The 25,983-nt window shown below is 35.9% G+C and overlaps 2 protein-coding genes across 2 annotated transcripts; one reads left to right on the forward strand and one right to left on the reverse strand.

Annotated features, from left to right (window-relative positions):
* Window positions 1-8,333: 8,333 nt before the first annotated feature.
* Window positions 8,334-13,176, forward strand: LOC113779889 (protein IWS1 homolog 1). The gene is given in 12 exon segments (XM_027325659.1): window positions 8,334-8,515; window positions 8,636-9,063; window positions 9,066-9,172; window positions 9,769-9,885; window positions 10,075-10,295; window positions 10,395-10,524; window positions 10,629-10,691; window positions 10,819-10,896; window positions 11,340-11,431; window positions 11,541-11,606; window positions 11,689-11,842; window positions 12,604-13,176. Coding segments are annotated over 12 exon segments (1,575 nt in total). The 5' UTR covers window positions 8,334-8,495; the 3' UTR covers window positions 12,703-13,176.
* A 10,855-nt stretch (window positions 13,177-24,031) lies between these two features.
* On the reverse strand, window positions 24,032-24,623 carry LOC113779032 (dirigent protein 23-like). The gene has a single exon (XM_027324440.1). It carries the CDS (start codon window positions 24,603-24,605, stop codon window positions 24,090-24,092), a length of 516 nt encoding a protein of 171 aa, XP_027180241.1. The 5' UTR covers window positions 24,606-24,623; the 3' UTR covers window positions 24,032-24,089.
* Window positions 24,624-25,983: the final 1,360 nt, after the last annotated feature.

The raw sequence follows: 25,983 nt of genomic DNA on the forward strand, positions 1-25,983 counted from the left end.
CTAAACCTACTAGTGTAAAAAAAAAAATTTATACATTAACAGTCTATAAAAAGGTGATGCCTTTAATATACGCAAAAATGTTAACCTTGACCTTTTCCAAAATAGTACAAGAGACAAAATTAACAAAAAAAGCTTGGACCTTTTTTTTTTTCCTCTTTTTGACAAACTAATTGATTTTACTGCTGACCAGACTATTGGTCAGCAAGAAAGGAGTCACGGAACGAGCTGAGTATTTTGTCCAATCTTCATGTTTGTTACAAAACTATTTGCCTTCCCTACCATTTTAACTTGCATCCAAATATAAACCTTTAACAAACATCTAAGAATTTAACCAATAAAGTCCTTAAATTTTGATGCAAGAACATAGAGCTGACTAATAAGTAATTATCAAGATTAATTCGCAGATCAATGTACTAGATGAAACAAATTAGATTCTAATATTAGAATATCTGATTTTTATTCATATATGGATCAATTCGCTCTTATCCCTCATCCCTCAAGTATAACAAAAAGAGAAGGGAAGTTACTGTAGCAGCCCCAATGGTTGCCACATGGCTCCTCTTCTTTTTGACAAGTGGCATACTCTTTTTGAGGAAGGTGATTTAATTTAATTTCTTTTTTATTTTTTCCTTATTTTCTCTTTCCTTTTTGACCATGACAAAAACCTACACAAATCTTAATGTACCATTGTTTTGTCTTTCATTCCTTTCCACCTTTTATCTCTCTAGCTGTTCCATGCTTTAAACCTTTCTCTTTCATTTTTCTTTTTCTAAACGAGACGAATTTGCTAACATAACTCATATTGTTAATTTTCTTTCTAAATGAGGTTAATGTATTCCCATTTATACTTTTCAGTGGGACATTATATGTTAAAATGACACTTTTAGACTTTAAGTTGCGAGTTGAATGAGTTATTTTTTTTCTAACGATATCGACACAGTTTTTCATGCTATTATTATATTTTCAAATAAGGACATGTGAAGGTATATGTATTTGTTAGAATTAATTTTACAAAAAAAAAAATTCATGCTTTATTTTTTTAGTTAATTTTTAACTTAGGACTATCTTATTTTTGGGCTAATGTTTCGAATTAGCAATGCTAAACAAAAACGCTATCATGTTGAAACTATATTTGCCATATATTTAATTCTTATATTGCTGCTATTTTTCTATATTTTTTTAAACAATATTTCAGGTGGGCCCAAGCTGTGCCTTGCACAGCATGGTTTCCTAGTACCATCTTACTAGAGGTACCTCGGCTGTGCAACGCACAGCCAGGGCCCTCTAGAACATTAGTTAAATATATAGTAACAAATGTTTTAGTACATAATGAATAGAAATATAGGAAAAAAATTAAGTATAAAAATAATTAAAATTTGCTGTGAAAAGAAATTTCATATATAAAGTTAACCCCAATTTATTGTGATTTGGAAAAAGAATTTTTAACCAATATTATGTGTACGTAATGATATCAAAAAAGAAAAAAAAGCAAATCTATTATGAGTGCATTATCGGTTTAATAGCAGCATAGTTTTAGTTGTAATTAAATAAAGAGTAGTCATAATGTTTCTAACATTTTAATAATTAGAAAAAATATAGAACGCCACAAAACCTGTCACTATCTTCAACATCAATAAAAAAAAAATAAAAACTTGCATATTTTTCTTTCTTTTTTGAGAGAAAGAGCGAGTTAATCTATCCATTTAAATCATGTATAATAGCATTACAAATAGATGAAAATATTATCTAACCAAATAGTTATAGAATACGTATAGCAAGTTTAAATAAAAACATGAATTGCCATATTTGTAAATCTACATATGCAAATTCAAATCCAACAATTTGTTTGATTGCAAATATGTCTTCTTAATCAAAATAGAATTTTCTAATAATATTTTGTAGAGTGACACTCTAAGCTAAAAGCCTCAATACTAACTTCCCACCAAATGCATTCCTTTGAAAACTGCAATTGTTTTAGCTAGTCAAATCGACAAAATATTATTAACTTCTTTAGCCAAATAGTAATGATATGTCCAGTTCTATGCCTAACAATCATCTCAAACTCTAATTACATTATCTATCATTATGGGCAATAAAAAGGGATAGGAGTACAAAGTCATATAGAACCAGTTTAAGTAAAAGATTCTGAAATCTAATTTTGCACTTCTTTTATTTCCAAGCTATCATTTGCTAAAATTAAAACCATGAAAATAAACTACCTATTATGGATACAAGCTAGTCATTCAAAATGATGAATGAAGAGATATAAAATATTATCTTCACATTCTAAATTGCTAGCCCCAACAATTATTTTACCCGTCATCCACCTTATCCAGTTTATAAGCACTTTTCACAATTAATAAACTTTATATAAATTAAAATATAATTACCTATCCATAAATTAAGAGATTCTGGTTAATTTTTAATTTAATAGGCATCATTTTTTTCTTCCTGATCATCGTTTACCTTGGATTTTCATTTATTAGATTTGTTTCTCCTCTACTATAGTACTATCACCCTATTATCAAATAACAATTTTAATAAATAAAAAATTAGAATTAGAATGTATCTGCATAATGGTGTTATTTATTTTATGAGGGAAAAGTAGTTACAATTCTTTCATTGTTAGCCTAAAAATTCTTCATGTAATCACCACCCGTCTTGTTGTTAGCCTTTTCCAAAAATAAAAAGATCAAAAAGTAGTTTCAGAATAAATAAAATATAAAAAACTAAAAAAAATGTTTCTTTAGATTTGGGGAAAAATATTCACAGCATCACATACCTATTTTGGGCAGAAAAGAAAGTCAGATGAAGAAGAAATAGGTGAGAAAAGCAATAAGCAAAGGTTGCTGATCAAGACGCAAAAAATGACAAAAAAAAATATCAAATAGTATATACCAAAAAGAGACATTAAAAGTAGAAGATCATGAATCATAATTATTGGACTATGGAAGAATGGAAATATCAAACCCATTCTTGATCTCCGATAATGAAATCATTCATTTAGTTAATTATGGACAAAAATGAAAGAAAATGCATCAACTAATCCAATAGAGAAAAAATAGAATAAATGATTAATTAGGATGATAGGGGAAAAAAATGGAGTACAAAGTGGAAACTAAATAACAAACCTACAGTGTACATGAGGATTTGTTTAATTATCTTTAATCAAAAAGGAGAAAGGAAATAAAGTGAATAAAAGAAAAAACAAAGCAAAATGAAAAAAAGAAAAAGAATGGGCCATGTGTCAAAATGAGAGGGATCCACTTAGCAATCATTGGAGTTGCTATAGTAACTCCACTTTCTTCTTATATAATAGGTAGAGATAAGCATACGAGTCCATAGTTCACATGTACCATTCATCTGTGGATCATTTCACAATCATGTGATTGTATACGTGTGAGATTCACATTGCTTGTAAGATGATCTATGAATGAACTAGATATACAGGGACCTTTTTCAAAAAATTTCAAGAAGTTTGTATCGTGAAAATACCAAAATATTTACTAACCAATCATATGTCTAATAAACCATTTAAGGCTTGGTTGCCACATTAAGTAGTTTCTTAAAAAATTCAGGTGGGTCCAGACGGGTGCGTAGTGCACCCGTCTAGTCCACTTTTGGTTCAATCTCCACCGGCCCTTCTAGATCTAGTTGAATATTCTCTTTAAATTAAGATAGTATATGATAATATAGACAAAATGACGATTGACCAAAAAAAAAAAAAAAATCACATGCCTAATACGAACACGTGTACACCTATCAAAATTGGCATTTGATTAACTTCCTAAAAGCAAACTCTAAAAGGCTCAAGCCTGTGTTCTCCTGAAGTTGGAGAAAACTCATCTCTAGTTTCAAGGCCTAAAAGGCTAAAACTCATCTTAAGCCAATGTTCACAACCACAGCCCTAGAAGACATTTTCATGCAATGAAATCAGCAGATTTTTAAGCTTAGCTATATGGTTATCTTGTTGTTTCCAACTTTTGCCCTAATTGATTATTGATCTACCAAAAATGAATAAATAAGTAAAAAGTTTTGCTCTAAGTTTATTTTCTACTTTCCCATATGAATCAAGCAAATGTAGGGGAAGATGCTCTAAGGTTTCCAAAGACCAATAAATTCCAATACACGGCTCCAAAATAAGCACACAAACAGAATGCTGTTTATTCATCACTGCATCTTTTATATAGTATTTTTGAGACACTTGATATGTGTGTGATTGCCAATCTTTTGATTTTTTTATTGTAACAAATGAATGGAGATTAGTTTTATGTGAAATAATTTTATTGACTTTATGTGTTTTTTTTAGATTAATCTTTACTACACTGACAGTATATACACTATTAGCGCTCGATGAATAATAACTATACAAATTTTGAAATTAAAATTCCACTTCTGTATATATGCCATAGATCCAATGGTGATAGTGTATACACTGTCGGTGTATATAAAATTTACTATTTTTTCTTTTCTTTTTTTAGTTTCAACACAATTGATAATTTCAACACAAATGTAATATGATAAGCAGAAGGATTAGTGCTTATGCTACTAAGTTAGTACAAGATGAGGAATATTTAAATCCTCTGTGTCTAGGGACACTCATGTAAAACTCAATATGGGCCTTTGCTCAAGTTGTATAGCTTGTTTTTGATAACATTTCTAACGTTTCGGTCACAAAAAAAATGGTAATGCATAGACCGGCAAAAGCCCGAAAAGTAGGAAGCTTTTTTGGGTAGGATTTGCAAAAAAAAAAAGAAAAAGAAAAAGAATGTGGTACAGTGCCTAGTGAAATAGGGATAATTGGTAAAATATTAAGTGGCACTTTTTTTTTTCTTAACATCAATACATATATTGGAAATGTTTAGAAAGAGACTTAAGATTCAATCCATTTCAAGATCAAGGCGTACAAAGGTTAGATAGGTTTATACTAGGTTTTTAACTGGTAACAGATTCGAATATGCCTTGTTTGTATTGTCATTTTCTCAACAAAAAAAAAAAATACATTTCTCATTAACATATTTTTCAATCATATTTTTACTTCACATACATCAAATTTTTACAATTGCTACAGTATATTTTTCTTAAAAAACTCCAAAAAATAGCAATCAAAACAGGTGAACATAAAGGCCAAATGCGTCACGATATGTTGGTTGAAGTTACACTATATGAAATTCTTAAAATAAAAAAAACCAAAACAGCTTTTGGATGATTGACATGGTAAGGCGGTCTTTCAAATAGCCTTGAGAGATTCCTATATTGAAACTTCAAATTTAGCACTACTGCTCCAGCAATCATATAGTAGGATCTCCCTACAGAATATACCATCTATTCCAAATGTACCTGGACTTTGGTGAAACACTAGGTGCAATTTATTATCTCATGGAGTAGTAGCTTATACGAATAGGAATGGAAAATCTCAAAAGAGTGAGTCATTATATGAAGAATACTACTTTCAACAAAAAGGGTTTTTAATTCAATTTAAAAAACAGTAGCTTTATATTTGTGAAAGATTAAAGTATCCATAATGAAACGCATTGCCAGGAAACACGCATACTAATCTGCCCCCTAAACCTCCAATTTTGATTGTCTTTCCCATCTAAGTTGGATGCTTGTTCCACTTCGGGTATTAGAAGAGAGATGTGCACTTTTTTTCTTTTTTTTTTCAGTTGGGGGTATCCGGGACCACCCGACTAATCCCACCAACCCCGAGGAGAGCGGGCCCCACCGATCCTCAAGAAAATACCCCGAGCTGCCCAAGTTTGGAATCGAACCCAGTACCGGTGCCTTAACTAAGAACACGAAATCCGCCCGAGCAACCCGTGGGGGGCAAAATGTCGCGCTTTAACAAACATTAAACCTTATGGTACTGTATGGTTTGAGGGCCAAAATGTTCAAACCTTTTCATTAAAGGGCATTGTCCGTGTGATTAGCAAATTCATAAAACTATAGTTAAAAAGTCCTTTTGGCCTAAGTTAAGCTAGGATTAGATGAACAATTTAGATAAACAATAAGTGATAAATGATTGGAATAATCCAAATTTCCATTTATCCTTTATTATTCAAGTTTCATTTTAAAAAGACACAATAAATTGGACTTTGTTAATATAGATTAAAAAAATTTATAGAAGTACTAGTAAATTGGTCCAATTTGGATTTGGGATAATTTCATATATATATATATCCGGTTTTTGATAATTTCACTTAGCACTCTTAAAGTTTAAAAAAGTACACCTGCTTCTATTGAGTTGCGGCTTTTGGTAACCAAGCATTGGACTTGGTAACAAATTTACATGAAAATCCTAAATGTCCTCAGGTTATAAAGTTTATATTACTTATCCCAAACATTTGTAAAACAAATTAGCCCAAATGTAAAGAAAGAGCAATTTCTAATAATCATTTATTGTCTGATAAGCAATAATAATAGTTCTATCACTATTGACAAGTTTGGATTGCTGTTTTTCTTTAAAAATTTTTACATTTTTTTTGAATATATTTCCCGATTATGTTTTTATTTTACGTGCATCAAATCGTTATAATATATTTTTTAATAAAATTTTAAAAAAATAGGAATTCCAACGGGCTATTTCTCATAGTGCTATATATATATGTGTGTGTGTGTGTGTATATTGGAGAAGTAAGTATTATCATAATTCTATTAGAGTGTGGCGAATTTCTTTTTGAGTTATTCTTGCTTTTAATACAGAAAAAAAAAGATTGACAAAAAAGAATAGTCACATTCAAATTTTTTAGGAAAAATGTCGGGCCTGTTTGGAACCTGAGTTTTTTGGGAGTTTGTCTAAAACTTTACTGTAGTGCACTGTAGAAGTTTTTGAAAAAATTTTGTAGAAGTTTTTATAAGGTGAAAATTTTTTTTGTAAGGTGCAAAATTTTGTAGAAATTTTTGTAGGGTGAAAAACTTTTTTTTCCTTTTCTTTTTTTTTTCTTTTTCTTTCTTTTTCTTTTCTTTCTTTCCTTTTTCTTTTCTTTCCTCTCTTCTTCTTCTTCTTTCTTTTTCTTCTTCTTCTTTCTTTCTTTCCTCCCCGTTACCTCCCAGCAGCACTCACGCCCGCCACCCCTCTCCTCCCTTTCCCCTTCTCCTCCCGCCACCTCCCCTCTGCCACCGTGACCCCCTCCCCCCGCCACCCTGTGCCCCTTCCCCCTCTGCCACCGCGACCCCCTTCCCCCGCCACCCCACTGCCCTTTCCCCCGGCCACCCCCTGCCCTTTCCTCCGCCAACATGACCCCCTGCCCTTCCTCCTCCCCTGTCCCTTTTCCCGAAACTCCCTCCCCCGCCGCCCCTCCTCCCTCCCCCTCCCCCCCACCCCTTGCGTTAAATCCGCCGCCCCTGCAAAAGCTCCCGTCGCTCTCCTCTGCCCGCAACCCCCCTCCCCCACCCCTGCAAAAGCTCCCCCTCCCTTTGCCCGTAATCGAACAGGAAGGTGGCCGGAAGATTCAGGTTGGTCTGGGGCGGCCGGAAGATTCAAGTCTAAAGACAGGAGGGCTCTTGGCTTCTTGACTGCAAATTCTCGAGAACCCTCCTCGTCGTTACTGCTGGTGCCAGTTAGCGTCGGCAGAACCTTTTTTATCTTTTATTTTTTTTGCAATTTTTCTTCTCCCCAAGCTGCGGGAGGGGGAAGGTGGCGGGGAAAGGAGGGAAAGAGAGAAGGGGGGAGGGAGAAAGAAAAAAAAAGAAAAAAGCTGCGGGAGGGGAAAAGGCAGAGGGAAAGAGGGGAGGGGGGAGGGAGAAAGAAAAAAAAAGAAAAAAGAGATTTTGAAAACCAACATATCGGTCAAAGGGGGAGGGGAGGGAGAGAAAAAAAAAAAGAGGAAGGCCGGCAAAAGTTGGCCGGAATAGTTACCGGCGCCGGAAGGGTGGTGGAGGTGGTGGCCGGTTGGGTGGGGGAGGAAAAAGAAGAAGAAAAGTTGAAGGGAAAGTTTTTTGTGTATTATTTTAAAGTGTGTAGGTAAAAAACTTTGATAAGTTTTTTGGGATTCCTGTAGCAAAAGTTGTTAAAAAACTAGTAGCTAAAAAACTTGGCCAAAAACTTCACTTCCAAACAAGCCCGTCATTAGTCTAACATTTGACAGTGGAGGAGGTAGGTATAATTTTTAAAATTTCTAATAGGGCTCAGTGAAATTGTCCGAAGAATATTTCTGAAAATTTCCATTTGAATTTAGGAGAATATACCAAACTCAACTGAGCCAAGTTGGAAATAGTCCCACAGTAATTAATAAATTAATAATAATACACCAAAACAAAGGTATAACTAATAATAAAAAATAATAATACACTCTTTTTTTTGGCACTTTTTCTTCTCCATTTTTTATCCTTTGTCCCTCGTCTGCGTGATCTTCATCACAGCACCGCCCTACTCATCCATACATACACGACATCTATATATATTTATATAGTATATCTCTGCATATCGATCTCTATTTATTGAATCCAAATTTCTTTTTCTCATTCCCTCAGTTTCATCTGTAATCTCTTAAATTATGGGCTACGAAAACGACCCGTAAGTTATCATTCCTTTCTTTTCTCTCTCAATCTAGGGTTAGGGTTTCAAATTCAATCACTCTTTTTTTGGTTTTTTTTTTCCCGAATTTGATTTGGTTTCTTTTTGCTGTGTTTTTAGGTATAGAGATGAAGATGGAGAGCCATTGATGGATTACGACGATGATGTCAACTCCGATCATGAACAGGACCAGCAGCAGCATCATCATCTCCTCGACGATGATGAGGAGAACGATGACGGTTGGAACCGCAGGGAGCGGTCGCCGCCTACTCCGGTCCACGATGAGTACAAATCAAAGCCACGAAAGCGGCTGATTAAGAAGTCGTCTGCGAGTGAGCCAGTGGCGGATTTTCGGCTGAGGGACGATGATGCGGGTGATTTTGGGGTTGGAGAGGAGGATGACGTAGCGGGTTTGGTGAGGGATGAGTCGGAGGACGGAGGGGGGCCGTCGTCGTCTTCTGGAGGTGGAGGTGGTGGGAAGAGGAAGAGGTTGGGAAAGGAGAGTGGTGGTGGAGAGAGGAAGAAGAAGAAGAGGAGAGAAGGGAAAGGGGAAAGAAGTTTAAGGTGAGAAAAGCAGGGCATTCTGGAGGAGGGAGGTCGAGGGATTATGAAGATGAGGAGGGGATGTGGAAAACGGTTGCTGGAGAGAATTCTGAGGTTTGTGGGTTATTTAATTGTGTTAAAAGTATTTTGTCTTTTCGTCACTGCTATCCTGTTTGAGATTCTTGAATTGGTCTTCTTGGCATTCGTAGAACATAACACAACATGCATTTTGCAATTTTTGATTCCTAGAGACATTTTGGGGAATGTAAGAGTTGGTTATTTGCCAAGTTCAGTGGTTTGTGATGCTGGGCTTCTAGATTGCGATGTGGTAGTGGAATTGCTAAATCAGGAACTTTGATGTGCCATTGTATATGGTATGTGGGGGTTTGTGTAATTCTTTTGCAAGAATGAAAATTAAATGGAAAGATTGAATGTAGGACATAGTTTGAGTGGACAAATTTTGGTTCTGTGGACTTGGGAATCCTACATTGCCAAACTGGATGCCAATTTCTCTCTGCAGTTGACACTTCACTTATGCAATAATTGGCTGCATATTGATGAGAGCATATTTATTAACCCCCTAGTACACTTGCAGGATTACTCAACGTCTAGTAATGGCATGTGATTATGGTGGCATTTTCAGATGGTTTTCCTTTCTCATTTGTATTACTTAAGTGGAACAGTGTTTAATTGATCTCAATATGATTTAGGATGACCGAGAAGGTGTTAGGACGCTGGATGATGATAACTTCATAGACGACGCTGGTGTGGATCCCGCTGACCGATATGGAAGTGACCGTGAACATTCTCCTAGCAATGCGCCCCAGGTTAGGATGCAGGGATTGCTTGTGTCATAGCATGATATTTTATTACTGGTCTTGGGATCATCCTCTAGAGAGTCCTCTGAGTTAGAGTTCAACTTGAAAGGAATGCAACTTGTAGGGTTTTTTGCAGCTTACTTTTCCATGACTCTTGAAATAATCGCTTATAAATGCCTCTTGTCATGTCATTGATAGGCAGAAGAAGGAGAGGAGGATGAGGAAATCAAGCAGCTCTTTAAAAAGGGCAAGAAAAAGAAGAAAAATGAAAAAAGTGCTTCAGAGATTGCATATCTGGTCGAGAGTGTCATGGCTGAACTTGAAGTTGTTGCTGAAGCTGATGCAGACCTAAATAGACAGAATCAGCCTGCGATAATTAAACTGAAGAAGCTGCCTCTTCTTACAGAGGTGCTTTCAAAGTGAGTGCCCTTTTCATATTTGTCTCCCAGTTCATGTTCACGTTGCATTTAATTAACTTTTACTCTCATTAATGATGGCATTTACTCCTCATGATTCAGGAAGCAGTTGCAACAAGAATTTTTAGATCATGGAGTTTTGAATATATTGAAAAACTGGCTTGAGCCCCTTCCTGATGGAAGCTTACCCAATATTAACATCCGTGCAGCAATTCTGAAGATTCTTACTGATGTATGAACATTGTTTCCTCATTGTTAGTATTACTTATCTTTGAAATTCACATTGTCTTCTTTTTTGGTCAAATCGGAGCTAAGGAAATACCATGTATGCTGCAGTTGCCAATTGATTTAGAGCAGCACGATAGAAGAGAGCAATTAAAGGGAAGTGGTCTTGGAAAGGTCAGGATTCTCCCTCGTTAGCAAGAATTTGCAAATTGAATTCTTTGCCCTAGTTTGCTATACTTTTGTAGTGGGATTCTACTAGTATCTATTATTTATTAATTTATTTGTTGATTTTGTGGTGCAGGTTGTTATGTTTCTATCAAAATCGGATGAAGAGACTACTGCCAACCGGAAACTTGCAAAGGACTTGATTGATAAATGGGTAATGTGAATTTTACACCTCCAAAATTTCTGTTTCTTTCTATTTTGTGCTACTTTTCATTGACCACTTTTTTCTTGCCATTTGTTGTATGAAGGGTAAAGGGGAAGGTAGTGTGCTAGGAGCAACTGGTTCTCATTTCATGGTCCATGGATATTTAACATGAGTCATTAGGAGAGAAACCTATTTTGGATGAGAAATTGGCTTTCAAGGAAACCTCAGTCTCATTTTTATATAATAGATGTCAATTGATGTAGTAATTTGCCTTGAAATACAGCTACAAGAATTTACAGCCAATTTGCTTTAGTCATTGCAAGTTCTGTTTCTTTTTCTTGGCAAACTTGCTTGCAGATCTTTGCATTTGTGCCATTTTCTACTACTCGTTCATTTTGGCATATATTGCCTTAAAATGGGCATTATTCTGGACCTCTAAATTTTTGATGCAGAGTCGACCCATATTCAATAAGAGCACAAGGTTTGAAGACATGCGAAACTTTGAAGATGAGAGGGCTGCATTTAGGAGGCCATCTGTTAAAAAGTATATTGATCTTGGGTCTTTCTTTCTTTTTATATTCTTCCCTTTGTAGATCTCAAAATATCTTGTTCCGTCGAATTAATGGTTACCACTTCTTGTGAAATTGTTTCAGGCCAATGAGCAAAGGTGCAGGAATGGAATCCAGAGATGACGATCTTGATTTAGCTGGCTACTCACAGTAAGACTTTTGCTAATTTATGTGAGATTTCCCATAGTAATATGCCCTATCTTCAGGTTTGATTTGTATGAGGTTTTTCTAGGGGATCAAAATCTGGCCAGTCATCTTCTAGACAACATGCCTCTAGACCTGAAGCCATGTCTATGGATTTTGTGGTACGACCCCAATCCAAGGTTGATCCTGAAGAAGTTAGGGCCCGGGCTAAACAAATTGTTCAAGATCAGCGTCGTCTGAAGGTGGCTCTTCTTCCTCTAAAGTGTGAATTGTTTGGAAAGGATTTATGGTGCAGGTTAATGTAATTATATTCTAGTAACCATGCTATATACATATGTCGAGGAGTAAATCTCTCAAGTGTTCCTTTAAACTTCATTATCTTGAATGCCTGAAGCCCAATAATGGATACACCAGGTATGTTTTTCTAGCAATTTTTACCATGTTTTAGACTCTGTTTGCATTAGAAAGCTACATACAGATCAATGAACTTTTGGACATTGAATCATGCAACAAGATTGGATGATAAAAGTTTTCATGCAGAGGTAGCTTGTGTCTTTTCTTGGAATCTCTGGTGGGAAATTTTTTCCTCTTCTGTAGCAATTTCTAGTAGCGTGTGATTATTTGATACATTTATTACTAGCAAGTTATTTAGAGGGTCAAGAAGGAAATTATCAAGTGGATTTTAGCATTCTCTAGGGAGTTAGCCCGAGAATAAGGTGGATTTTCATCTTAGTTTGTTGCTGAAATCATCAAGTGAGTTGGTCATATGCAGATTCATTTTTCGTAATGTTTGTTGAGGTTTCATTTTTTGCGGTTACATTTTGTACTCTCTCTTATGGGCAGGGTACCATGTAGTTTTATACCTTCTGATATGGTATTCTTGTTTCACTGTTTAACTTTTTAGACGAGTCCTCCCTCCCCTTTCACCTGCCTAAGGCTTGTAGTCAGTCTCCCCTTGAAAGGGGAAATGGATAGATAATAATGATTCAAGTTTTTCTTGCAGATGAATAAGAAGTTGCAGCAGTTGAAAGCTCCGAAGAAAAAGCAGCTGCAAGCTACAAAACTCAGCGTGGAGGGTCGTGGGATGGTTAAATACTTGTAATTGCGGTGCTTATTTGTTTATTGGGTTGGCTGAAAAATGTGATGCCTCTCCTCTGTGTTAACTTGCGCGCTTATTGCATGAAGTGGAAACATCAACACGTAGTTGTGGTCCCTTGGCCAGTCATACTGGTGTAACTTTCTTGAGCGACTAATGGACGGTTTCTTCATTCTGCAGTCATGTTGGAGATTTCTTCAGACGGACATAACAGGCTTAAGTACCGGTTTGTGCAGATTCTGAAGTGTATTCGAATATCATTTCTGGTTTTCTTATATATATGACCTTCATGGTTATTTCTTAAGCACCTGTCGACTAGCTGTGGCTCATTGATACTTTTTCATTTTTTCCAAAAGCGGCAGATGTGGCTCATTGATACTTGATAAATGCAAAGCTGTAACTAAATAGTGTATTGTCCATGGAACCAAGAATTCAGAAAACAGTTTTCCATTGCAATGAATCATGAAATGATTCTGTGCAGCTTTTTTTGTCTAAAACCTGTTGATTCACTTGGTCTTCTATATGAGAGAGTATGGTTTTTAATTTTATGGAAGCATAGGTTTTTTTTTTTTTTTTGGGTCAAAACAGTAACATTTCATTGACAATCGTCAAATTACATTGCTTGGAGCAACTGCTCCTCCACGTCTGCTTGAACACTCTCAAGCAACCAAATTGGAAAACTACCTTTTCAATTAGCAAGGATGACTACCTTTTCAATTACCTTTCAATTACCTTTTCAATTAGTAAGGATGACTTCCTTTTTTTGGATTTCTCCTGTTCCCATGAAAAGATCTTACGGTGCAGATGTCCATTACAGAACCACTGGGTCAATGGCTCAGCGGCCACTAGGGAGGGACTTAAGTCCCTCCTTGGGTTGTTGGTGAGGGTTCAAACCTCACCAGCAGCGAAAAAAATCTAAGGGTTGTGTCATAGCACTCCCTTGGTCTAGTTGGGTCTGTATACCCACTAGCCCATACAATAGCCTCCTTAGTCTCCCCCTTCCCCTAGATTAGGATAGAGTAGATTATACAAATGTATCGTTGTCGACAAAAAAAAAAAAAAATTAGCAATTGCTCTTAAGTTTAGAGCAAATCTTGCTAACTTGATCCTAACAGAGTTAGTCTCCCTTCTCATAAAGAAGAAACAACATTCCTCAAAATTACATTTTAGCATCTTTATATCCTGCAGAACTGTGGAAATAATTACATCCTCCATGTCCTTCTCTATCTTGTCTATTACAGCATTGCAGTCAGACTCTATGATAATTTTCTCTCATCCTTCCAGTGCAACTTTAACCATCGCAGTTTTGATTGCCAGAGCTTCCTCGAGTTTTGGTTCAATGTACATGAAGGAGGGACATGCCCATGTAGCCACCTGCTTTTCCTTCCAATCTCTAGCAATAATTCCCCAACTTGTTCATTTTGTCTGTTGGTTCAGTGCTGTGTCTGTATTTAGCTTAATCCATCCTTTGTCGGGAGCATACCATCTTCCTAGTTTCCCCTCCATCTGTTGTGGTTCCACCTCTTCCTCTTTTTCTTTTTCCTATATTATTTGGTATTCCATCCACTCTGTCAGTGCTCTATTCACTACTGTTAGTGAAGATCTCCCCTTCCCATTGAAATTATCTCATTCCTTGGTTTCCAAATTTGCCATAACAGGTTGATTATGAATGTAAACGCTCTTTCCCCTTCTCCCTTGTAGTAGCTTCCACCAACTCAGACCATCAAAGCCAAAATTTTCCTTTCAAGTTTTCCAGCCCATCCCATTGTATTGGTGCTACTTTCCAGATCTTCTCTGAATGACTACATAGGAACAGCATATGTTCTATCGATTTTGAGTATATACCACAACATTTGCATAATGGATTTGATTCCTTCATTGACTGGTAGAATGCCCTTCATACACTTCTAGATAAAATGTTTTAGTTTATACTTCATCTTTAGGTTCCATAGTACTTTCCATTCTTTAGCATTGACCTCACTTCTACTTCTTGATTCCTCATTGCTTCCCCCTACAGATCTATATCCGGACTTAACTGTGTAGTCCCTAGAGGCAGAATGCACCCAGAATAGCCTATCCTTTGTTTCCTGAAGACTTAAACAGATCTTCATAATCATCTCCCTATCCTCCTCAGCAAACACTTTTTTCAGTAGCTCATCGTTCCAGCGACCATCTTTGATCAGTTCACTAACTTTACACAATCCCAATTCTGGGTCAATTTGTGTGCTCACCTTCCCTCCTGCCACCTCTGGGATCCATCATTCCAAATATCTATTGTTTTCCCATTTTCCACCCTTTTCCTCACCCCTTCCTCCAATAAAGGCCTTGCACTCAAAATGCTTTTCCATCACCAAGAATCAGTGCTTCTCCTTTTCATTTTCCCAATTGAAGTTTCTTTGAAATATTTGGCTTTAAGGATTTTACTCACTAATAAATTGGCCTTGTAAGTATCCTCCATAGCTGCTTAGCCAAAAGTGCCTGATTGAAGTTTTCTAAATCTCTAAAGCCCAGGCCCCCATTTTGTTTCACTTTAGACAGCTTCCCCCATCCTGTCTAATGCATCTTCCTTTCCTCTCCTATACTTTCCCACCAGAACTTTGCCATTTCTCTTCCAATACACTTACATAACTCCTTTGGAAGTTTGCAGCATGACATCACATATGCAGGGAGAGCCATAACCACAGATTTTCAATAACACTTCTTTCCCTGCCATGCTTAGCATCTTTTCTTTCCATCCTGATATTTTATTAATCACCTTTTCCTTAACAAAATCAAATACCTGTGTTTTTTATCTTCCAATCACCAATGGTAAACCCAGGTACCTGCTTTGTTTTACTACCTTCATCCCTCTCAACTTCTTCAGCACTTTCAACCTCTCCCCTTCTTGAACATTCTTACTGAAAAACACTGAGGATTTCTTAGTGTTGATTAGTTGTCCTGAAGCATCACCATACTTCCTTAGTACCTCCATCAGTTGCCCTGCCTCCTTTTCCTTTGTCTTATAGAAGATTAGTGAATCATCTGTAAAAAAGAGATGGGACAGTCTGGGACGACCACAAGACAGTTAAAGGTCTGTCAATTTTCCTTTTCTTACTGCCTGATTGAGCAATGTTGAGAAACCTTCTGCACAAATCAGAAATAAAAAGGAAGACAAAGGGTCTCCTTGTCTTAGTCCCATTGTTAGTTTGATAAACCTCTTCTTCTCCCCATTAACACTCACTGAATAAGAAACACTAGACATACATTTCATAATCCACTCCACCCACTGCTGACAGAACCCCATTCTTAACATAAGCTTTTCTACAAAAATCCATTCCACCCTGTCATATGCTTTGGACATATCTAGTTTGATAGCCACATATCCCTGTTTACCAGATCTTTTATTGTTAAGGAAATGAATGCATTCATGGGCAATCAGAACATTATCCAGAATTTGTCTGCCAGGAACGAAAACAGACTAATTGGGATTGATACAGCAATTAATAACTCTTTTTAACCTATTGACCAGGATTTTTGATATGGCTTTGTACAGGACAGTACACAAACTTATAGGCCTGAATTGAGTAACATTAACAGGGGAATTAACTTTGGGAATTAGGCAGATCAAAGTTTCATTAACAGCTTTTAATAAATTGCCAGAATGAAAGAAACTTTGAACAGCATTGATCAGATCCATTTTATTAACAGACCAAAATTTTTGAAAGAAAATAGGGGTCATGCCATCGGGTCCTGGTGACTGGCTTGGATGCATAGAAAAGATAGCTCTGTAAACTTCCTGCTCTGTCACTGGTAAGGTAAGTTGCTTATTTTTCACACTGGTTATAGACTGTGGGATCTCGTTTAAGATGTCATCTAACCCCTGAGGTTCTTCAGAGGTAAAAATATCTTTGAAGTATTGGATTATCTCAGCTCCAGTTTCCTTCTCATCTTGACACCAGTCCCCATCCCTTTTCTGTATGAGACCAATCCTATTCCTCTTTCTCCTGCCAGCCACACATGCACGAAAATAGTTGGTATTCTTATCTCCTTCCTCTAGCCATTTCTGTCTTGCTTTTTGACTCCAATATATCTCTTCGTTTTTATAGGCTTCAGCCAGTCTCTTCTTCAAAGCTGCCAATTTGACCCTATTCCTACTCATATTGCTTTCCCTTATATCCTTAATCTCTTTTTTGATCTATATTATAATTCTTCCAAAACTACTTCCCTTCTGCTTACTCCATCTCAATAAGGTCATTTTGCACTGTCTGATTTTGCTCTGTATCCTGAAGAATCTGGATCTTTTGCAATTTGTGCTCCATGTAGATTTTACTACATTCCCCACCTTCTTGTGCTAGAGCTAGTTCTTGTCAAACACAAATCTCTTTTTCCATCTCTTTCCACCAGGTTTTGTGTCCAAAAGTACCATATAGTGATCAGAGGCTTCTTTCTCTAAATGACTGCACTTGGCATTCTTGTAGCTACTGAACTAGCTCCCAGATCCTAACGCTCTATCTAACCTTTCTCTAATTTTCCCTCAGGATCCCACCTATTACACCATGTCCAAGGTTTTCCCTCATAGCTTATATCCACTAGTTCATTATCAATAATGAAATCTCTAAAGTTCTTAAAACTATTGTCTGCTCTATCCCTATCACCCCATTTCTCTCTATTTGATACTATATCATTCATGTCCCCCATAATGACCTACCGCTCACCCCAGACCTGTTTCCTTCTAGACACCACTTTCCATTGTTCTTTCCTAACATTAGCATTTGGACTAGCACAAATGCATACACACCACAATTCCAAATTTGTATCCCTATCATCAATCAGCAATTCCATAGTAAAACTAGTAAACAGAACTTGCTTAACATTAACCTCATTCTTACATATCACTGCCAAACCACCAGCCAGACCCACAGGATCCACAACAAAGTGATTATCAAACCTTATTTTTTGCTTAACATTATTCAGAACACTCTTTTTATTTGTTGTTTCAGAAAGAAAAACTAAAGAAGGGGAATGGAGTACCACAACCTCCTTCAGTTGAGGAACTGTCAAGGGACTCCCAACACCTCGACAGTTCCACACCAAGGCTCTCATTGGGGTTTGGGAACCCCATTAAGGGAGAGCTCTACCACCTCAGACACATCCATATACCACACCTCCTGATTAGTCTTCTTTACTAGTATTAGTAACACTGTCCATCCCCATTTCAATACTAGAACCTTTCCTTTTCCCTGGTTCAGCCTTTTTAATACTAGGGATGGCAACGTGGTCACCCGCCCCGCGAGGGGCTTATGGGGTAGGGGCGGGGGGGAAACGGGGAGGGGGGCGGGGGAGCTTTAAAAAAATAAATATATAAAATATAAAATATATATGTATAATTATATATATAATATATAATTTAATTAGTTACAAACTTATGATAATGATATTATTAGTTATATGTATTATATAATGTCTATTAGTATATATAATATAATTGATATTATTAATTATACTAATAATTATATATGTGTACTAATACAAATTATTAATTGGTTATACTAAATTTACTAATACATTTATACTAAATCCCTAATTACACTTAATACAATAACATTTTTTTCTTAAAAAAAGCACAAGCACAATAATGAATTAGTGATTGTATTTGTGCTAAAAGTGAAAACTTGACTACTTTAGTTATATTTATTTCATCATATTGGATTGTATTCAAATAATTTTTATTTGATTATTTTTATAAGTTTCAATTATAAAATTACAATGAATAATAATTTGATGATATGTTGATATTTTAGTACTTGATTATTTGCTAAAATTTAACCATAATAAAATTATATAACAAATTTTTATTATCCTCGTGGGTGAAGCGGGGCAAGGCGGGGACGGGGCAGGAGGAGCGGGAGACGGGGGATGGGGCGGGGGCGGGGGAGTTTGTAGGCAGCGGGGCGGGGGATGGGGGAGAGGTCCCCCGCCCCAACCTTGCCTCGTTGCCATCCCTAATTAATACTGTTCGAAATGTCACTAAGAGGTTTCCTTCTCCCTACTTCTTGCACTAACCTGTTTCAGCTCCTGCAATTCCTTCCTTTACCCTTCTCCCTAGGATTACTACTGGCACTATGCTCCTCATTCTTTGCCTCCCACTTGTCTTTTACATCTAGACTGACCTCTCTTACCTCAACAGATATAAGTTGTTCCGTCCCCTTGTTAGTGTCACAGTCCATCCATACCTGATCATACTCCACCCCCTCGTTTGATTTTTCCCCACCTATCTTCTCTACCCCTCTCCCTCTTGCTCTCTGACCTTTCCCCTTAGTATTAACTACCCCTTCTTCCTCTATATCTTGCTCTCCTACCCCCTTTCTTGTTCTACTTCGTTCATTTTGTTCTTTCCTATCCATACTGACCTCCTTGACCTGCAAATCCTCTTTGCCCTTTCTAACCTCCTTATCCCCCACAGATCCTATTTCTTTTTCTACCTCTTTCCCACCTTTTTTATGGAACTCCTTTGTATATGTCAAAAGTAAGTTCTGAGTCCTTCTGTAGGAATTATTTTGGTGTGTATTATACTTCTTAGGGTTGCTATTATCTTGTTTTTGCTTTTTCTCACTTCCTCCATATCTACTATTAGTCTTCCTATTCGGCATTCTAAGAAAGCTAGCTCTCAGCTAGTTACCATATTGCTGTTCACCTTTCATATCAAAGCCTTTAAATCCACAATTCTTCTCATTGTGACCAATGGCTTCACAACAAAAGCAAAAATTCGGGCATTTTTCATATCTAAATTCTACTCATCTCATCATGCCATTACATTTGACCGTAGTGCCTCTAGGAAGAGGTTTAGTAAGATCAAATTCAACTAGCAATTTCATGTGTTTACCTTCTTTCCCCCTACCTCTCTGGTGATTACCTCAATGACTTCATTGAATATTCCTCCCATCTTCCTCCCTACCTCTTTGGTGATCCAATGTAGAGGTAGGTTCCAAACCTATACCCATATTCTACACTTGTCAAAAGCATTTTGTTCGTCTTCAATTCCCTCCGTCCATTTCACAAGTATTAGCGGTTGGCCGTCATAGATCCATGGCTCGTCGTTCAATGCTCGTTCCAAATCTGATTTCTGAACAAACGTAAATTGAAACATATTAGTACGGATCTCCGTTACCTTCAAATTTTTCTGATGAAACCACATATTCTCCGCAAAACTCTAATCCCATTCATATTCGCTATCTTCTTTCCCTAGATTTTCCCTAACAAGCTCAGACTACATTCTTCAACTCCCTTCGTGAACTCCTCCTCCTCCAACCACACGCCTTCTTGCTCTGTACTTGAAAGAGTTAATTTCTTCATCACCCCCTCCAAGTCGTCCATCCTTCACAGAAACCACAGTCCTCCACTGATCTGAGGTCAGCAACCTCTCCTTAGCTAAGCAAGAAGGAGCTGTAACTTCTATGCTTCCTCATTAATTACCTAAACCACAAAACAAATAGAGATAAGCTAAAAGAAACAGACGCTAAAATCTACATAATAAGAGAAATAACCAGAATCAAATTTGGGTATCTTTGAATGCATTATAGTTCCTGTTGAATGCCAGATCTGGCTCAGAGTTCAATCCTAGGCTCCTAAATTAGAAATTCCTTACATAGATCAGGGAAATGGAAACAATCTATATTGGGAAATAATTGAATACGAATCTGGATTATAAATGTGGAAGCAGTTATGGAGACTTGGCGCTAATTTTTGAAAGGAGTAAAAACACCCACTATGGGGGAAAAGTCTCTCTAGAGAGAAAAAGTACTCTCAAAGACAGAGACTTCTTACAGTGGTTCTTTTGGAAGCATAAGGTTGTAGAGAGATTTGATGGCAAAATTACAGATTTTGCGTGTAACTTACTATGCGATTTCACCTAGCTTTGAGTGGCCTAAATTGTTTGTTGGGCATAAAACGAAACTCTTCGTACTATGGTTTGAGGTCAAATTCACTTGCCTCCCCTCGTGTATTTCTTCCCAGGAGGTTCAAAGTGCTTGCTTTATGCTTTGGACATAGTAAAGCAGCAAGTCATAATCATTTAGGCAATGTTTTGAAAATCGGACCGGACCGGCCGGTTCGACCGATTGAACCGCGAACTGGCCATGGCACCGGTCCGGTTCAATGCTATAGTTGACTTTTTCAGAAAACCGGTCAAGAATCGGTCGAACCGTAAAAACCGCTATTGAACCGGTTTTCAAACCTTCCTCTTTTTTTTTTGCAAAATGCAGCTATCAAGATTCAAACTCAAGACCTTTGTAATAGAAGACCAATGTATTAACCGTTGCACCATCACATCTTATTAGTTTTTTTTGATAACTTATTTATATAAAACAAACACTCATATTTCTTTTTTCCATTTTCTTACAAAATCTCATCCTCTCATGGCTCTTTCTTTTTAATTTTCAACTCTCTCTCTCTCTCTCTATCCTCTTTTCTTTTGTCACTCCCTTTTTAATCAAACCTCTTTATTTTTAATTTATTGATGTTTTCTTCCATCTTTTAATTTTGTTTTTGTCCATTAAATTGAAAAAAGTTAAAAAAGAATTATTTTTTTAACCCAAATTATTTAATGCCACAACCACTCACTTTTATCTCATTTTTTGTTTCTTATCAAGTTTACATTTCTATTTTCGATTTTCTTGACTTCCTTCGAACTCCAAACTTCTTTTTTTAAATTGCAATCTCTAAATCCCAAAACGTAAATTAAAATTTAAGTTCATAATATCTAAATTCTCATATACGTGAATTTTATATTATTTCAAAATATTGTGATATTTTTCTCATAGACGTGAATTTTGTATAATTTCAAAATATTGTGATATTTTTGGGTTGGATTTAGATATAATTGAAATTGAGATGAAATTTATTTGTTTTAACTTAAAATTTAAAAAATTTATTTTTAGAAATCCAAGTTATTAAAAAATAGCAAACTTTTCATCATATAAAGTATTAAATTAGTCCATTACATGTCTTATTTTGTACTATATATATTTATATAAATTATTTTTTAAAAAATTCATTGAACCGGTCCTACCGGTTGAACCTCGACCCTTTCACTTCACCGGTTCAATTAACGGTCTGATTTTTAAAACATTGCATTTAGGTGACTGGTTCGATATCATTCTGGTCAGCAAGACTGCAACATCGTTAGCCTCTGCCTACTATCATTAAAGTTGTCTCGGGACCATTTGTTGATGGATTATTAGGCCATGTTATTTAGGCCGAACAGAACCACTCATCAATGCTTCAATGGCTACAGATGAAATTGACATAAATCAGTATTAACCGAATTGACTTTAATCAAGCTAGCTCGAAGTTCGAGCTCTCGCTGGAATGGATTAATGAATCGAGCTCACAAATATATCATATATGTGCGCCTATTGTATTCTTTTATATGTGTATTAGTTGTCCTATACGATTAATGTAAAATTTTACTACACTAATACATTGGAATGCACGATGTATAAGTTATGTTCAAATTTTACATACGTGAGATGCATTTAAATTTGCTCATAGGAAAGGATATTTATCTTGATGATATCAAATGAATTAAGATTTTTACTTTACTGTTTGCATTTATCGATATAAAGCAAAATCCATTTTACATGACGGAATTATTTATTTATATTACTTCACATTGATTTGGTTCAATTAATCTCGATCAGTACTCATATGAAAAGATCTTTATAGTCACGATATCAAATGAATTAAGATTTTTATCTTGCTCTTTTCATTTATCGATATAAGTTGAAATCCATCTTACATTACAAAATTATTTATTTATATTACTTCACATTGATTAAGTTCAATTAAGCTCTAGTAGCACTTAACATAGAGCTTATTTGAGTCGAGCTCAAATTGTTATATTTTATCTTAATGCTTGAGCTTAAGATCTCATATTTCAGTCGAGTTGAGGTCAAATAGTTTATTGCTCAAATTCAACTACTTTAATTGTTTGCATCCTTCGACAACTCAGTTAACCACGCAACTGCTAGTCTGCTATGCCTGTCAGGGTCAAACCAAAGCATGACAGCTGAGATGCTAGTGTGTGTGTTAGATTTAAGTTCCGTGGGGGTGCCAAAAGTCAGCAATTGCCTTTTAATATTTCTTATGGGGTTAATTTAGGTTTATCCATACAAATTCTTGACAAAAAGATGGGCTTAGGCATCTAAACAAGAAATTTTTTAATAAAATACTAATTTCTAAACAATAAAATTACTATACCTTAACCCCAATAAAACTACCGAAAATTTGATTTAACCAAAACACTACTAAATAACAATATGAAAATTTCTATTTTTGAGTCTTGATTTAATATGCTAACATCTTTTAGCTCAAAAGATTTCAACCTTTGTTGTTGCTAACCATTCGCCTAACTAAAACCTGCCCAATATAAGTTATTTCGTAACATAATGCTTCTGCTTCTGCTTCCACATTAAAAGATTAAGAGAACTCACAAAATCAGAAAAGAAAAGTAGAATAATGTATATGGAAAGGGAATTCACACGTAAAAATATGTGTGAGAGAAGATGAATAATATCAATAATAATATATTAATCATACCAAAATAAGTCTATCAAATTTTCACTCTTTCCAACTGATATAATAATAAGGCTCTATATTTATATAGACTACATGATTTAATAAATAAGTCTTACACCACAAAAAATTTTCTAATAAAATACTAATTTCTAAACAATAAAACTATTATAATTTAACCCCCAATAAAACTACATTATTAAATAACAATATGAAAATTTCTATTTTTGAGTCTTGATTTAACATGCTAACATCTTCTTTTAGCTCAAAAGATTTCAACCTTGGTTGTTGCTAACCATTCGCCTATCTAAAACATGCCCAATATAAATTATTTCGTAACGTAATGCCTTCCACATTAAAAGATTAAGAGAACTCACAAAATCATAAAAGAAAAGTAGAAATGCAACATACCACAAGTATTTTGTCTCCCGCATCAACCATGAATAGGAGAATTACAATCATTTTAAAGATCTCTGCTTTGATAACAGATAGGGAGGGGTTGAATAATGAGTTCCAACTTCTTACATTTTTTATGACAAATGGATGGAATTACCATTTCCACAATGCTTAAGGCTTCAAATCTTTCTTTACCAGTTACCACCATCAATGTGATCAACAGGACAAGGCCATCGAATGAACTAAACTCACTAGTCTCTGATATAAAAGATTCCTAAAGGAAGAATTTAATTCAAAGTCAAAAATGTGGTCACCAAACTCCAACAAAATGAATAAATAACAAGCACAGGCAGAAAGTTCAATTGGGAATGTATTTCAACGTGGCAAACCTAGAAATGATCATCTCTTATTCAACAAATGCAAATTAAAATCGACTACTCAATAACTCAAATATATGTGGCTAGAGTCACATTATAGCCCACGACTGCATCACCGGTTGTGGGATCTAAAGAGTAGGTTTGGGCAATAGCATATCCCCGAGCCAACCGGAACAAACCGGTTCCACCCACTACGGTCATTTCTCGAACCGGATTTAATGCCGGATTGATGCTGAGAATGCTAAATGAGCTGTCCTTGTACGTCCCATCTAGGAACTCATAGCACATCACCATTACGAGGCCGAAATCGGTCTGACCGGCTGAACCGTACATTCCCCTTGCCCGCCCCACAAGTCTCGAGTTGGGGTCCGGTCCTACCGTTAATGGATCATCCACCATCATCAACGATCCGAACCCATTTGGTGTAGAGTTGCCCTGGGAAGCTTGGGCTATCTTTACTGCACTAGGGTTTCTTCCGCTGAGCACGTCGTGAAAGTAGAATTGAAGAGTGGAAACCACTTCTTTCCCGGAATCGACCCGCTTGGCCCATGTAACATCATCTTGGGCTTGAGCCCCTGAAGCCATTGCTGCCACCAGGGTGATCAACATTGCTAGGACTAGCCTTGCCATCTCTCAATCCCTCTCTCCTTGTCTTTCTGTCAATTTTTTGAGCAGCAGAATTTGAGCAAAGAAACTGAGGAGAAATGGAAAGCCGGGGCTCGGCAATTTATACTGGCAGGAAGTATGAAATAAGAAGTAAGCAAAAAGTGTTTCAAAGTTTCCAAAAGATCTTCTGACCAAAAATAATATAAAGTTGTTAAACCGACTCAACTAGTTTAACGTCAAAAGGTGGCAAGTATAACCAAAGCTCGATTCGGCAAAGCGAACAATTTAAGTAGTTGGCTGGTAAGTGGCAAACTGGAACTATAAGTGTGCAAGAAAGAGCAAACTGGACTTTCCATGCTATAGTATGGAAAGTCCAAGTTGGACCCCATGAAACTGTCAACATCCAACCTCGTTTGTTCCCTTTTTTTTTTTTAAAGTTATTTGCAAAGTAATAATTGATGGCAAAAAAAAAAAAGAAGTTTAGAAGTATTTATTTACTTATTTACTAACTAGTTTTATTGGAGTCAAGTTTTTAGTAGTTGTGTTATTTAGGAGTATGTGTTTTATTTGGTAATTGTTGATGTAAGTGGTTTCTTATCCAACAAGTCTGGTAGATTATAAATAGAGGATTAATTGTAATATTTTCTGAAGAGAGTCCAAAACGAGTTTGTGAGATTTTATTGTGGTGTGATTTTCTTACACTATTTTTAGATATGAATAATATTGTGAGTTATTTATTACTTCTATCCCATATAAATATTTTGAGCGATTATTTTATTCCTTCAGTTCTATAATCCTGCACGCAATTATTATTAGAACTCTAAATTTGGGTTCTACAATAATTTATCTGGTGGTTGATGTGTATTAAATCTAATCTAAGCATGCATTTGTACGTAATAATGTATGTCATAAACTACTAATCAATAGTAAATCACTAGTCATAGACTTAACTGATAAGCAATGCGGATTGTTTATTCTAATCCGACAATGTAGTACTAACAAAACAATATGTAACACCTCAATAACAAGTTAGGCACAAAATAGGGTGCTTAGTGAAGAGGAATAATTTCTTATCCTCCCCAAATGAATTTGATATTTCCCGGTGGTTAAATCTTTAAGCAGAATTTTAGGCGTTGTTTGGAATGCAATTTTTTTGATAAAATTTTTTACGTTTTTCGTAAATATATTTTTAAATCACATTTTATCTCACATATATTAATCATTACAGTATTTTTTTTTTAAATAAAAGCTCCAAAAAATAGGAATCCAAGCTAGAGTCTCTGATATTCTTTCACCATACAAACGAGCAGCTTTCTTCTAGTCCCTCCCCAAACCTCCGCCCATTCACCTCTTTGTA

This window comes from Coffea eugenioides, chromosome 8 (assembly GCF_003713205.1).
Source record: "Coffea eugenioides isolate CCC68of chromosome 8, Ceug_1.0, whole genome shotgun sequence".
In the NCBI taxonomy this organism is placed as follows: Eukaryota; Viridiplantae; Streptophyta; class Magnoliopsida; order Gentianales; family Rubiaceae; genus Coffea; species Coffea eugenioides.

Excerpts from the sequence above, each read along its gene's own strand:
- LOC113779032 (XM_027324440.1), bottom strand. The coding sequence starts at position 24,605 with ATGGCTTCAGGGGCTCAAGCCCAAGATGATGTTACATGGGCCAAGCGG.